This window comes from Zingiber officinale, chromosome 6A, assembly GCF_018446385.1.
Source record: "Zingiber officinale cultivar Zhangliang chromosome 6A, Zo_v1.1, whole genome shotgun sequence".
In the NCBI taxonomy this organism is placed as follows: domain Eukaryota; kingdom Viridiplantae; phylum Streptophyta; class Magnoliopsida; order Zingiberales; family Zingiberaceae; genus Zingiber; species Zingiber officinale.
Window position 1 is genome coordinate 23,289,692 of NC_055997.1, and position 15,658 is coordinate 23,305,349.

General features: G+C 43.0%; 1 protein-coding gene across 1 annotated transcript; it reads right to left on the reverse strand.

Moving 5' to 3' along the window:
- Window positions 1–4,908: 4,908 nt before the first annotated feature.
- On the reverse strand, window positions 4,909–6,221 carry LOC121994677. Its single transcript, XM_042548631.1, has 2 exons — window positions 6,090–6,221; window positions 4,909–5,208 (listed from the first exon to the last, which is right to left on the reverse strand). Exons 1-2 carry the CDS (start codon window positions 6,219–6,221, stop codon window positions 4,909–4,911), a joined length of 432 nt encoding a protein of 143 aa, XP_042404565.1.
- Between the last annotated feature and the right edge of the window lie 9,437 nt (window positions 6,222–15,658).

Genomic DNA, 15,658 nt, shown 5'->3' on the forward strand with positions numbered 1-15,658 from the left:
TGAGAACTGTAGCGCAACAGTAGAAATCACATGTAAAGCATACCTTCGCCGATGCTTGGACCCCCTTTATATAGAGCCTTGGAAGCGTACGTGTACACTTTTGAAGGCATGCACGTGCATGCTTCCTAAGGCGAGCACACATATCAAAGTTGTTCCTGAAAAGACATGTCAGTAAAGTGCCCCTGACATAGTACCTTAATGGGCTGAGCATATCTCTAAAGTGACAATGGAAACTTCCACCATACAATCTTCTGTCTGACCATACCGCCTGTCAGCGACACTAGCTCCCAAAAGGATGTCAAAAGATATCCTGCTGTATCTGTTGCTTGGTTGAGTGTAATGGTCGCTCGGTCGAAATTTTGCTATCCCTGTGTTGTTTGCTATCCCGCCCAACGGCATAGCCGCTCGGCTGAAAGTCCACTATCGCACCGAGAGGGATAGCCGCTCGGTTGAAAGTCCATTATCCAAGTGTCATCCATTGCCAGGACGAGCAGGATAGCTGCACGGCCGGAAGCCCACTGTCCACATGCTCGATTGCTGAGCCGAGCGGGATAACCACTCGCCGGGTAGTTCACTGTCAGCGTGCTCAGCTGGTGTTGAGTCTGATGCTAGATCGAGAGGAGAAGCCGATCAGCCCGGCTTCTGCGTGTCCCTTGAGCATCAATTTGATTAATCCTTGTGTTGAAGATGGTGGGTTGGTGCTTAATCCTCGACCAACGTATGACTCGCCCGAATGGCCAACACCGTCCACCCGTTGACCCTCTGGACTTTGACCTCCATCGTGGCAGCGGGGTGGGGCCCCTCATCATCACCGCATCACAAGCATCCCCTTCAAGTCTAGTCGAAGGAGGCTGTAGTTCGAATGACTGGAAAATTGTGTGAGCAGATTCCCTTCCGATCGAACATCGTTACTGCGTGACTTCCGATTGGGGTAGGCTAGATCATCATTGATCATCCTGTTGAAGTTTGTCGAACGAGCATAAGTATGCTCCTTCTATCTGATCGACCTGATGGAGGTTTGCACTTGTATAAATTTTTCGTGGACTGCCTTGGGCGAGCGCGGGCTATGCTGACGTCACCTTGATTTCTTAGGAATCGTGCAAATCCCCTCTCATTAAGGCTGAACATGTTCCCACGCCGACATTAATTGTCGACCCGTGGTAGCGTGCCACGTGTCACGCCTGCTATCGCCACATACTTGACGTGACATGCATGATGTTATGCTTGGCAGTTTGAATTCAACGGTGAGATCTTTGCCTGGGTTTCCGTGACCTAAATCGGATGGCTCTGGTCAGCTGAGCCCGGGCCTTATAAGCCAGCTGCGCCGCTTCCTTCGCACACTTCGCGTGCAAGTTCCTGGCATTCGAGTTTCTGCTTCCTTCGATCTCCGACAATCCTTGGTGCTTCTTCTCCGGTGATCCCGGTTGTCCCGATGACCCTTCTCCCGTAAGCTTTTCTCCCCATTGCGTCTGTCTCTGATCCCTTTTCGGTCTTTCTCCTTGCTCTGGTGTCATTCCAACGACCTTTTTCTATCTTTTCGATCGCATTTCATTCTTTTTGCGTATGTTTTTGTGATGGCTAGCTCCTCTCAGCCGCTTTCTCTTGTCCTCGAACTCTGGTATTCATCCATGGAGTCTAGGTTTAATGGGGGCGACGCTGAGAGCCTGCGCGAGGCTTTTGAATCCTCTCGATCATCGGATGATTCTGCCTTCTTCGTCCGATTGGCCCAATTCCCCGCCGGCCGGCTGCCTTTGCTTCTTCCGAGACCAATTTGTTGTCGACCTCCGGTTTCCTCTTCATCCTTTCATTCCAGTGGTTTATAAATACTTTCGCATTTCCATTCCTCAACTTGTGTCGAACTTATTTCGACTGCTGTTCGGAGTCATCATCTTATTCCGTCTGCATGACATTCCTCTTATTCCCCAGGTCTTTCATTACTTTTATTACCCTAAACTATCTAATCCGAGGACCTTCCTCTTCCAGTCATGAGTCGGTTTGGTATTCTTCGACAAGATGCCGACCTCCAATAAGCATTGGAAAGAGTATTTTTCTTCATGCGCCTTCCCGAGCGACCATATTTCCCGACCAGCTGGCAGCTCAAAGTGGTGCCTCAGCCCCTCTAAAAAGCTATAAGAGCCGATCGGACTACTTGAACGCCGCCTCCATGCTAGCCGATCAGAAGTATGACATCTATAAGCTGCTACTGGAGGGCGTCTTGTACATCTTCGGCCTGAGTCCGATCTGCACCCGGCTGATGAAGCTTCTTTAATTCCTCCTTTGATGCTAACTGATTTTTCCTTCTTTTTTGAAGTCGAAGTCATGATGCGAGCCTGTATATCTTGCAAGGTGAAGCTTAAGGACACCACGATCGAGGTGGTGGCTACTGAAGAACTAGCGAGCCGAGGCCTACAACCGGTCGGCTCACATGAAGATCCTCTTGGCCTGATCGAAGAGATGCCCATGGTGGTGGGCGAAGGTGAGGCTAGCCACACGCCGAGCGGAGGAACCACCCTGGGATCATAGCCCCTGGCCGAGCAACGCCCTATCATTCCTGTCGAGGAGCCATCGGGCTCGACCTCCTCTGACGTGCCACTAAATCAGTGCAAGAGGTGCCGAGCCGAACCCTCATCGTGCTCCGCCACTTCAGGGGTGCAGTCGGCCGAGCGGGTCGAGACTTTGACTCCAACTCCGGTTCAGCAAACGGTGGCCTCTGCGTCGTCTAATCGGACACCATCCCTTGCCGAGCTGTCACAAGGGACTCTAGCTGATCCGCTGGTGGCCTTCATACCACTGACTTCGAAGCCATCGAAGGTAAAGAAGTCTGGCATCTGTTTGGCATCCACCTCTCGACCGTTTGGGCGGGCGACTTCGGCACAGTCGGCCTCGAGCGGCCAGCGCCACATCACGACGATCCTACACCTGCCCATTGAGGAATACAGCGAGTCGAGTGGTGGATGTCGAGGCCCCGAGCACCAGATTATCATACAGGGGTCGCTCGCTAAAATCTAGGAGGATGGCTGAACTCGCGCAGCGATGATGTCGTCGGGCACTCTTGCGAATAACCACACCTAAATATCCATTGGAGTAAGTATTTTAATGTAAATTCATAATTTACCTCTGATCGTCCTTCACAAACTCCTTTTTGATTGTCCGAAGTACTGGGTGGAGAGTCTGGCCATGTGCCACCGGCTCATGTTTTTGGAGGAGGTGAAACAGCTGAAGGCGTTGAGCGACAAATCCTCTGTCGCTTAGGAAAAGACTAACACCGAGGTGGCCAGGTTGCAAGCCACTCTGGAGAAGAGCGATAAGCTGCTAGAGGCTGAACGAGAAAAGAGCGATGGGCAGACCACCATGTTGGAGCGGCTGAATAAGCAGGTCTCCACCTTTGATAACAAGATCAAGTCGACGAACGCGAGGAAGAACCAGGCCATTTCTGACCTAAACAAGAAGAATAAGGAGGCCCGGGCTCTCACCTAGAAGCTGAAGGAAGCTGAAGACTTCCTGGTGCCGAGCGGCACAGCCGCTCGGCCGAGGAGGCAACCCTTCATGGCCAAATCATCACCGCCAAGGATGAGCTGTAAGGCTCCCGGGCGCCCTTGAGGATTTATCAGGATGCCGAGGGGAGTAGGTTTGAGGCCATGAAGCAAGCCTACATATCCGCTCGGATGCATTCTGCGATAAAGTTACCAACCAGGCCCTCCAACTATTTGACTTGGCGATCGACAGGACGATCAGCCAACTCCAAGAAGGAGGCCATTTACCATTTGCTCTGACCAACAACGTCATTAGCTGAGACAAGCTCACCGCCTCTCTGTCGGACGACGCTTTAGATTATCTTGAGTGAGGCAGAGACCCTGTAATTTGTCATCTTCTAAAGTTTTAATGAATGCTCGTCCGTTCGGACGACTTTTATCTTCTTGCATGTTTTTTCGACTCCTTTGATTTTAAAATGAACTTGCGGCCCTGTGACCCCGTTTGTCTACAGTTGGTCCTCTTAGATGATCGACCCACTTCAAATGCAGTGGCGTACTAGATCCACGCTTCGATGAGCAGTGCCGAATGATCATTGTATCTTGCAGACCTAGGCCTTTGAGTAGCCGCTGGTCCTCTGATGGAGACAAGGTTTTAACGTCGCTGCTCGATGGCTTGACGAAGACTTAGGATTAAGGTTGCCACTTGACCGTTGATAGAGACAAGGTTTTAATGTCGCCGGTGGTTTGACGAAGACTCAAGTTTAAGGTCTTTGCTCGACTGCTAATGGAGATAAGGTTTTAACGTCGCCGCTCGATGATTTGACGAAGACTCGGGTTTAAGGTCACCGCTCGACCACTGATGGAGACAAGGTTTTAACGTCGCCGCTCGACGGTTTAACAAAGACTCGGGTTTAAGGGTCGCTGCTCGACCACTGATGGGGACAAAGTTTTAACATTGTCGCTTAATGATTTGACGAAGACTCGGGTTTAAGGCCGTCGCTCGACCGCTGATGGAGATAAGGTTTTAAGGTCGCCATTGGACCGTTGGTGGAGACAAGAGTTTAACGTTGCCGCTCGATGATTTGTTTTAGACACTCGTTTAACGTCGTCGTTTGACGGTCAGTGGAGACAAGGTTTTAACGTCGCCGCTCGACGGTCGGTGAAGACAAGGTTTTAACGTTGTGGCTCAACGGTCAGTGGAGACAAGCTTTTAACGTCGCCGCTTGACGGTTGGTGTTGACTCGCATTTAAGGTCACCGCTCGACCATTGGTATAAACTTGTACACTCAGGTTTAAGGTCGCCGCTCGACCGTTGAGGGAGATGCACTTGAGAGGCCTTTGCTTTTTTATTCAAACTTTGCCCTGCAGATACAAAGTATAGGATTCACTTGCGCACCTCTCATCCAGCCCTGTAGGGTGGAAGATGGTTCGCGCTCTATGGCCTCTCGAGCTGCCTCCACTCTTCGTCCTCCAAATAGTAGGCACTCGAACGGAGCTTCTGCATGACCTTAAACAGTCCCGCCCATGGTGCCTCGAGCTTGACGACATCGCCGACCAACTTCACTTTCTTCCAGATGAGATCACCGACCTGGAAGGATTTCAGGATCACTCGCCGGTTGTAGTTCTGCTTCATTCGCTGCCGGTATGCCATTAGCCGAGCGATGGCTTTTGCCCGTGCTTCGCCCACCAAATCGAGCTCGATTAGCCTCCGTTTGACGTTCCCCTCGTCGTATAGCTGCACCCGATCGGATTATGCTCCAACCCCCACAAGGACAACTGCCTCACTACTATACACCAACTGGAATGGAGTTACACCGATCGCCTCCTTTAGAGTCGTGCGGAGAGCCCACAACACATTGGGGAGCTCGTCGACCCAGCTGCCTCCCATGTGGTCGAGCCGAACGCGTAAAACTCTAAGGATCTCCCGATTGACGACTTCAGCCTACCCGTTGCCTTGAGGGTAGGCCACCGAGGTGAAGGCTTGTTGAATGCCATAGCCTTCACACCATTCTCTGAGCTCTCGATCGGTGAACTTCCGTCCATTATCAGACACGAGTTGGCGTGGGATGCCGAACCGACAAATAATATTTTGCCAGATAAATTTGGTGACCATCTGCTCAGTGATCCTTGCCAGCGGCTCGACTTCTACCCATTTGGAGAAGTAGTCCACCACCACGAGTAGAAACTTCCGCTGACCTGTCGCTATGGGGAAGGGCCCGACGATGTCCATGCCCCATTGGTCGAACGGGCATGATACAGTGGACGCTCTTATTTCCTTGGTCGGTCGGTGTGACATGTTGTTATACTTCTGGCAGGATAAGCATGTGGCCACCATCCGAGCGGCGTCCTCCTAGAGAGTTGGCCAGAAATATCTAGCCAGGAGTAACTTTCGGGCTAATGCTCGGCCGCCCAGATGACCTCCGCAAGAGCCTTGGTGCACCTCCTTCAGGATGTACTCGACGTCTTCTGATCCAACGCACTTGAGGAGGGTCCTGGAGAAGGCCCTCTTGTAAAGCTAGTCGTCGATCAAGGTGAACCGCCCGACCCTCTTCTTTAATAAACAAACTTCCTCCGGGTCGTGGCCGGTGCAGCTCCTGACCGCAAGAACTCTGTTACCGTCGTCCTCCAGTCGTTCAGGAAGGTTATCTCCTCCATCCGGTCGATGTGCGCCACAAGTGAGACTTGCTCGATTGGCTGACCTATGATGATCGGTGTCACCGAACTGGCTAGTTTCGCTAACTCATCCATCGCCTAGTTCTTCGATCGGGGGATCTTCTCTATGATGACCTTCTGGAAGTTGGTCTTCAGCTTCTCGAAAGTCTCTACATTGAGCCTAAGCTGTACGCTGTTTATCTCGAATGTCTTGGATAGCTGCTGGTGCCAAATATGATCCTGTTCGAAAGTAAAAGAGATGGATGCTGGCGACGTGGCGCTCCTGCTGACCTCCGGTGGACTTCACTCCCGCCTGCAACACAAGCAGCGTTAGTGCCGAGCTAGGGAAGGGGTTCCCGGCAATGACCCTCCAACGCTCAAGTCAGTTTTCGGTGAAGCAAGAAGAAGCATGAAACGAGAACTGTAGTGCAACAGCAGAAATCACATGTAAAGCATACCACTACCGATGCTTGGACCCCCTTTATATAGAGCATTGGAAGCGCGCATGCATGCTTCCCAAGGGAAGCACACGTCTCAAAGTTTTCTCTAAAAAGACGTGTCGGTAAAGTGTCCCTAACACAGTACCACACGATCTTCTGTCTGACCATGCCACCTGTCAGCGACACTAGCTCCCAAAAGGATGTCGAAAGATCCTGTTGTGTTTGTTGCTTGGTCGAGTGGAATGGCCATTCGGCCGAAATTCTACTATCCCTGTGCTGTCTGCTGTCCTGCCGAGCGGGATAGCCGCTAGGCTGAAAATCCACCGTCGCGCCGAGCGGGATAGCTGCTCGGCTGAAGGTCATTATCCAAGTGTCGTTAGTTGCTGGGTCGAGCGAGATAGTCGCTTGGCTGGAAGCCCATTGTCCACATGCTCGATTGCTGAGCCGAGCGGGATAGCCACTCGGCGGGTAGTTCACTGTCAACGTGCTCAGCTGGTCTCAAGTCTGATGCTAGACCGAGTGGAGGAGCCGATCGGCCCGACTTCTACGCGTCCCTTGAGCGTTGGTTTGATTAATCCCTATGCCGAAGACGGTGGGTCGATGCTTAATCCCCGATCGACGTATGACTCGCCCGACCGACCAACACCGTCCATCCGTTGACCCTCTAGACTTTGACTTCCATCGTGGCAACGGGATGAAGCCCCTCATCATCATCGCATCATAAGCCTCCCCTTCAAGTCTAGTTAAAGGAGGCTATAGTTTGACTGACTGGACAATTGTGTGAGCAAATTCCCTTCTGATTGGACTTCGTTACTATGTGACCTCCGATCGGGGTAGGCCCGATCATCGCCGATCGACCTATTGAAGTTTGTAGCACGACTCCATTGACCAGTTTGATTTGGATCATTATTTAGGTTTGACTTGTATTTTGTGTATTATTTAGTTTTAGCAGGATGAAATGTTATTGCTCAAGAAATTTCCTGCGACATTGGCAAGTGAACCACAAACTTCTCACTAGCTAAATTTGCAATCCAACTACCAATCCACATTAGAAGCCTATTGTTTGAGTGAAGAATTCAATTTCATAAGTGGATCTACTTAGCGGAATAAACCAATTATATCAAATGAATGTAACGACAACTTTTCTTAATGGTAATATTGATGAGAAAATCTATATGGTAAAACCAGAATGCTAAAGACAAAGAGAATAGAGTATGTAAACTTAAAAGTCTATACACACACACACACTAAAGTAAGTGTCAAAATAATGGAATAAAATTTAATAAAGTTATTTTATCTTATTGTTTCGAAATGATCAATGAGATCATTATGTTTACCTAAGAAAGGAAAAAGGTAAGTTTATCATCTTATCATTATATGTTGATGATATTCTAATAGTTGGAAGTGACATAAAATGTGTGATAAGTCAAATCATGACTTTCATCATAATTTGATATAATAGTTATGAGAGAAGTTGAGTATATCTTAAGAGTAAAGATCATTAGAGATTTATCAAAAAGACTTTTGGATTTGTTTCAAGAGATTTATATCATTGAGATGCTACAAAGCTTTAACATGTCAGATTGCAACTTTGAACAAACACCTATAGTGAGAGATATTATTCTGAGCAAAAGTATATATCCCAAGACTCTTGAAAAAATAGCCGAAATGAAAAAAAAAATCATATGCCAGTACCATTAGTAGTTTAATGTACACTATGTTGTATACACGTCCCTAAAATAAGCCATGTTGTTAGCTTAGTTAGTCGTTTCCAGTTAAACCTAGGATCGAGACGCTAAAAAGTAGTGAAAAAGATATTCAGATATTTCAAAGGGCAACAGATTATTGTCTATGTTTCCATGGATCAAATATGAGCTTGAAGGAATACACAGACGTACATTGGCTAGGAGACCTTGATGATAGAAAATCTACATTTGACTATACCTTCTTCTTGAATGGCGACATCATCTCATGGAACAGTAAGAAATAGGCTTGTATAGCACTGTCGATAATGGAAACTGAGTATGTAGTTTGTATAGCGGCTGTGCAAAAAGCTATCTAGTTGAGAAGGTTCCTAAAGTATATAAAGATTGCTGAAAATAGTAAGACTTCTATTACAATGTACTGTGATAGTGAAGTTGCTATAATTTTTTCTAAGGATCCCAAATATCACAACAATGACAAACATATAGAAATTAAGTATAATTTTATAAGAGATATTATTGACAATAAAAAGATAATTCTTGAGTATATCCTTACACGTGTTATGCTTGTAAATCCTTTTACTAAGCCATTGACTAAAGAGTTATTTCAAGGATATGTGAAGTTTTTGGGGTTTTGTAAAATGTAACACTTTGTAAATACATGAAAATGTCATGATATATTCAGTGTATATGTTACATTTTGGATAAAAGTCTCAGTGAGCATGTTGGCATATTGAGATTGATCCACTTATATGAACAATCATATCTATTTGTTAAATATAAATAAATGTAAGACTATTACTTATGAGATAACTTATATAGCTGTGAATAGAGACATAATCATAAGTTAAAGTCGCCTTGATAATTGTGTCAAGATCAGATCATTTATGTGTTAACAATGATCGAAGTAAATGAACCCACCATTTTTTGAATCTACTTAAGGCCAGATTGGAATTCATATATTGAATTCAGGATTAGACATTAAGTATGTCTAGATCAAAATCTATACGATGTTAAATTTTGAGAAAAATATGTGTTGGTGCATGGAGCACCAGATAATCAAACCTGGTTTTGATGATTGACAAAGGTTTAAAGTTAAGATTAATTATTATATAACAAGTTTAACTGAGTGTGCAGGAAAGTCCTAAGTAATCTTAGGCAACGTGAAAGTCCTAGTTGAGACTAGGCACAGAAGTCCTAGTGGATACTAGGTAGATGGAAAGTCCAAGACGCGGTTAGGCAACGATGCGACACAACGGGCTTATAAGGCCCTAGCTCGGTCGACCGGAGCCGTCCGATCTATGTCGCGGAAACCCAGGCCAAGATCTCACTGTTGAATTCAAACCGCCAAGCGTCACATCACGCCTGTCGCGTTAAGAGTGCGGCGGCAGTGGGCGTGACACGTGGCGCACCACCACAGGTCGACAATTAATGAAGGCATGGGAACATGCGCAGCCTTAAAGAGTGGTGATTTGCATGATTTCCAAGAAATCTGGGTGACGTCAGCTTAGCCCGCGCTCGCCCGAGACAACCCAAGGAAAATTTCTACAAGTAAAAACCTTCATCCTGCTGATCGGATAGAGGGAGAATGCTTATGACCGAGCGTCGAGCTTTAAAATAGCGATCAACGAAGATCGGTCTTACCCCGATCAGACCACACAACGTCGAAGGCCGATAAGGAGGAAATCCGCTCACACTTGTCCAGTCAGTCGGACTTACAACCTCCTTCGACTAGACTTGAAGGAGAGGCTTGTGATGCGGTGGTGAGGAAGGGCCCCACCCTGCGACCACGGTGGAGGTCAAAGTTAAGGCGGTCAATGCGTATAAGGTAGCGACTGGTCGGGCGGAGCAGTCCCTAACCGGGTAGAAGGTCCCAACCCGCCACCATCTTCGATGCAAGAATCTCAAACACCCGATGCTCAAAGGACGATGTGCAGAAGCTGAGCCGAGTGACTACCTCGCTCGGTCTGGCAGCGAGGCCTGACACCGATAGAGTTCAACTTCTGGACAGCAGCAGACTTGACGTCAGCCATGCACGTGGACAGTGGACTTCCGGCCGAGCGGCTGAGTGGCTATCCCGCTCGACCCGACGACATACATCACTCGGACAATGGACTTTCGGTCGAGCGTCTATCCCTCTCGGCTAGACAGAAAGCACAATAGGATATCTTCCAACATCCTTTTGAGAGTTAGCGCCGCAGACATGCCGCATAGTCAGACATAAGATCGTACGGCGGAAGCTTCCATTGTCACTTCAGAGATATGCTCGACCTGCTAAGGTATTGTGTTAGGGACACTTTACTGACACATCTTTTTAGGAAAAACTTTGAGAAGCATGCCCACCTTGGGAAGCGTGCATGCGCGCTACAGGATCTCTATATAAAAAGGGGGGGGGTCCAAGCATCGACAGAGGTATGCTTTACACACGATTTCTACTGTTCTGCTACAGTTCTCGTTGCTTCTTCTTTTGCTTCGCCGGAGACTGACTTGAGCGTCAGAGGGCCATCGTCGGGGACCCCTTCCCTGGCACGACATTGACACTGCTTGTGTTACAGGTCGAAGCGAAGTCCACCGGAGGTCAATAGGAGCGCCACATCCCCAACATCCATCTCGTCGACTTTTGGATAGGATCAATAACTATTTTTTTAAAATTTCAAACTTAATTAGTTTCCCAAAATTCAAAATTTAAAATTAAAACTTAATTATTTTCTAAAAATCCAAACTTAACACTTTTAATTCAAAGTTTAAATTTAATCATTCAAACTTAATTATTTTTTAAAAATCCAAACTTAACACTTTTAAATTCAAAATTTAAACTTAAATATTTTTCAAAATTTAAATTTAAATATTTCTCAAAATTCAAATTCAATTATTTTTAAAATTTAATTATTTGTCAAAACTTAATTATTTTTTAATTATTTTCTCAACTTATTTTTTAAATATGAATAAACTTAAGATTAAAGAATCAACTTTAAAATTAAGATTAACTTAACTCCATCTCACACAAACTCATAAGGCTTAATATGTTTTATAACATAGATTGAATGAGATGGAAAATAGGCAGCTAATTTTTTTTTTCTAATTTAGGGTTATACTCATGCTATGAACCCTTATCTAATTTTAATCCTAAAACTTTTCCCTTATACATAACAATTTTTTTCCTTTTTCTCCAATATTTTTTTGAATCACTTAAAATTTTCTAAAAGCATTAATCAAAGGAGAGAAAAAGGAGGTTAAAATAAAAGTATTTTTCAAAAGTTCTGAATTTTTAAATGTATTGATTTCAAAATTAAGTGTTTTAAAAAGTGAAGTTTTTCAAAATTAAGTAATTTTTTTTCAAACTAAGTATTTAGCTAAGTATTGTTCAAATATTTTTTTTTCAAAATTAAATATTTAACCAAGTATTTTTAAGAGGGAGAAAAGCAGAAAAACTAAGAATTTTTTTTGAAAAGAAAGTTAAGCGATACTTTTCAGAGGGCTTAAAGTTAAATTTTTTAAAAAAGATTAAAAGTTAGTTTTTAAAATTTAAATAATATTTTTATAAGTTAATAACTTTTCTTGCTACTTAGTATTTTTTTAATATATGTATTAGATTAAGGGGGAGTCCTAATTAAAAGATCAAATATAATTGACAAAATTATTTCAAAATTCATTTGTAAATCTTTAAAACTATATTTGAAAACTCATTTCTTATACATGTCTTTGACAAATATTTTTGAAACCCTCTAGAATACTCTTAAATTTTTTTACAAATACTCTGGAATATCTTAAACATTATTCTGAAAAATCTTTTGAAAAATCTAAATTTTTTGAAAAAAATGTTTTATATCAAATATTCTAAGTGTTTCTCTTAATTATTCTTCATTACCATGTTATTTTGATTCCCTGGTTTTTTGATATATGTTAAAGGGGGAGAGAATAAGGTTAAAAGTTAAGGTTCCCTAAGACATTAATTTCAGGGGGAGAGATTAAGTTAAGGAGAATCATTTTTTTTTAACTTATTTGCTTTGTATATGCTCCATGTTTTTACTTAACTTTGAACTAAGTTGTCATAAAAAAAAAGGGAAAGATTATTGATATATGGAGCACCAGATAATCGGACCTAGTTTTGATTATTGGCAAAGGTTCAAAGTTAAGGTTAATTATGTTGGTGCGGTTAGCACTAACGGTCTAACTCGGGTTTTGATGAATGACAAATTATGTTAAGTTAGTTTTGTTGTTGATCTAACACTCTGACTGAGTGTGCAGGCGAAGTCCAGATAGGTCGACGGGCTGACCGGATATCTGGCACGAAGCCCCAGCTAGGTCGACGGGCCGACCGAATAGCTGACACGAAGTCCAAATGGGTCGAAGGGCTGACCGGATATTTGGCATGAAGTCCAGCTAGGTCGACGGGCTGACCGGATAGCTGGCACGAAGTCGAGACGGGTCGAAGGGCTGACCGGACGTCTGGCAAGTAAATAAAGGTAAGTCACTGGAGGGGAGTGACTGTGAGGACGCGTTCCCGGGAAGGGAACTTAGGCGCCGATTCGACTTAGAACCATTTCGGAACTCTAAGTCGAGATCTTGACTAAATTCTGGTCTTGAAGAGACAGAATCTAATTAGTACTCTTTTTGTCAAATTATAAATTGTGCTAACACTTTGTTTTACAGGATATACATTGCCTCGGACTAACCTTGTCTTGTAGGAGAAGGAGTTTCTGGAGAAAGGTGGTCCCCCCTCGGGGCGCCTGGAAGGGATCCGGGCGCCCAGAGGCAAGTCTTATCCCCAGCGCGTCGTCAACACGTGGAGCTCGCTGGTTGGGCCTGCAACGTCACACCAGGGCGTCCGGAAGGGATCCGGGTGCCCCGAGCATCCTATAACAGAAGGGTCAAGGGTGGAGCATCAAAAATATACAACTCAGAACAAACGATCTGCTCACTTGTGCTCCTGCGACGCTGCGAAACTCCGACAACACGCTCTTTTCTTTTGATTTCTTCCTTATCGGTACTGCCTTATTTTTCATTAGCAACTGTACTTTCAATTATAAAACAATTATTCGAATTGCTAGTGAATTGTCCAACGAAAGCACTCGACGAGTGCGGGCCTTGGAGTAGGAGTCGACACAGACTCCGAACCAAGTAAAAAGAACTTGTGTTAGCCTTGTTTCTTTTCGCTTATATTTTCCGCTGCGCTTAACTCTTTTCGACGAAAATTTTTAAATCAATATTCAGCCCCCCTCTATCGAAATTCACGATCCAACAAGTTGTATCAAAGCAGGTACCGCTATGATTTGGTGCAACCACCAATCAGGCAAAGAGGGTGTTTTTTTAAGAAAAATTAGATATCGTTCGTCTTTAAAATAAAACCTTACGCCTTTCATTTTTTTTTCTCCAAAACTATTTTTGAAAAATACATCGTCATCCTTTCACCATTGTTTAGTATTGACAAAATATTACATTTTCAAAAATTTGAAATAATATTTTTTATTAATATTTTATTATTTTTTTCGAAAATAGTGAAATACTATTTTTTTTCCAGCACTGCTAATCCAAGACCAAGTCTTGGGATTTTTTGTTTGTTTCTCTGTGTGCAAGAATAATGTCTCTTCAAGAAGGATGGAACCCCCATGAACCACTACCGTACGATCAAGAAGATGGCAACTACTGGAGGAGAAGAATGGAATGTTTCTTAGGAAGCTTAGATTTCGACAATGTGCTAATTTTGAGAAAACCTTCTCATGAATCATAATTGAACGAAAAATGTAAGTAAACTTATTTGTAGTGTTTTACCTAACAATATTTTATGCAGACTAGGAAAGTACAAGAATGCATATGAGCTTTGGACCCAGTTAATCAAAATTCACAAGGAGTCGTTGGAATTAGAGGATCAAGTTGAAATTGAATCCAAACTTGAGTCAAAACCAACAGAAAAGCCTACTGAATTAGGGGTTACGCTCAAGGTTAGTAATATTTACCAAAATACCCCTGCTAATAGTAGTTTAAATAATCAGCATGATGATTCAAATACGTATGAAATTATTCCAAATATGGTGCATGATAATCTAGATATAAATGATTTAAATTCAAAATCACAAAACAATCTAGACTCTGATCAAGTCAATCAAGACTCTGATCAATTTGACATCAACTTTGACTTGGTCAAAAATGACCAAATCAATTCAAATAATTTAATTAATTCAGAAAATTTAAAATTAAGTGAGCATTTAGACATAAATAAGTCAAATATTAAAATAAATTCGAATTTAAAAGTTAAAAATGAGAAAATGCTATCCAAAACCAAGATAAAATCAATAAATACCTTGATAAAGTATTTGATAGTCAAGATAAAATCAGTCTAGAAAATGTTATCCAAAACCAAGATAATTTAATTAAAAAAAAATTAAATTTTAAAGATAAAACTAATCTAATAAATTCAATTAATCATATCAATTTAAAAGGCAAAGAAAAATATAAGGATAAAATCAAATACTTTAATAAAATCAAAATGAAATTTAACAAACTTAAAATTAAATATTAAAGATAACATATTAAACAAAAATAATCTAGAAAATTTAAAATTAACAATTAATAAAAAGCTAAAAGATAAACCTTTAAAGAAATATAATTCAAACAATTTAATTAATTCAAATTTAAAAATAAATAAAAACTTAAACTTTAAAAATAAGCTATTAAAGAAAGATAATTCAATTAACCCAATAAAATTGAAATTAAAAGAAAATTTAAATATTAAATATACTCTTTTAAAGAAAGATAATTTGACCAATTTAATTAATTCAAAATTAAAAACTTAAATTTAAATTACAAATTAAACATTAAAACTTAACTAAAACCAACTCTAATTATACAAAAATCTTAAAATAAAGGCCAATAATTCAGGGGGAGGCTCCAGAATAGCTGACACCTCCAAAAATAATTTACCCGGTAGGGTAACCGAAACCAACCTACCCGGCAGGGTAATTAGGACTAGAATAAAAAAAGGGCAAAAGTTTAACTTGACCTACGGTACTGGTGAAGTTTTGGATGATAGTATGTTAGGGAAGCTTAGTCTATGCATGTCTAGGAAGATATGACTTCGACCTGGTGCATTTGCCTAAGTAGAACTAGCCGAAGCTACCCCTTACGGATCCTAACTAGTTAGACCTGTTGGGGATCGGACGACTGGCTTGAAGGGGGGTTGGATAGACGACACCCCCAAATCGATCGCTTCTCCTACAATGTTAGCTTGCACAGCGGAAAACAAACAAAACAAACAAGCTAAAGGCTAAAACTAAGAAAGGAAATGTAAACCGTTAACACGTTTGTTTAACGTGGTTCGGAGATTAGGGCTCCTACTCCACGACGTGTTCTTGAGGTGGACGATCTCGATCCATCGGTGGATTAGCCCCCG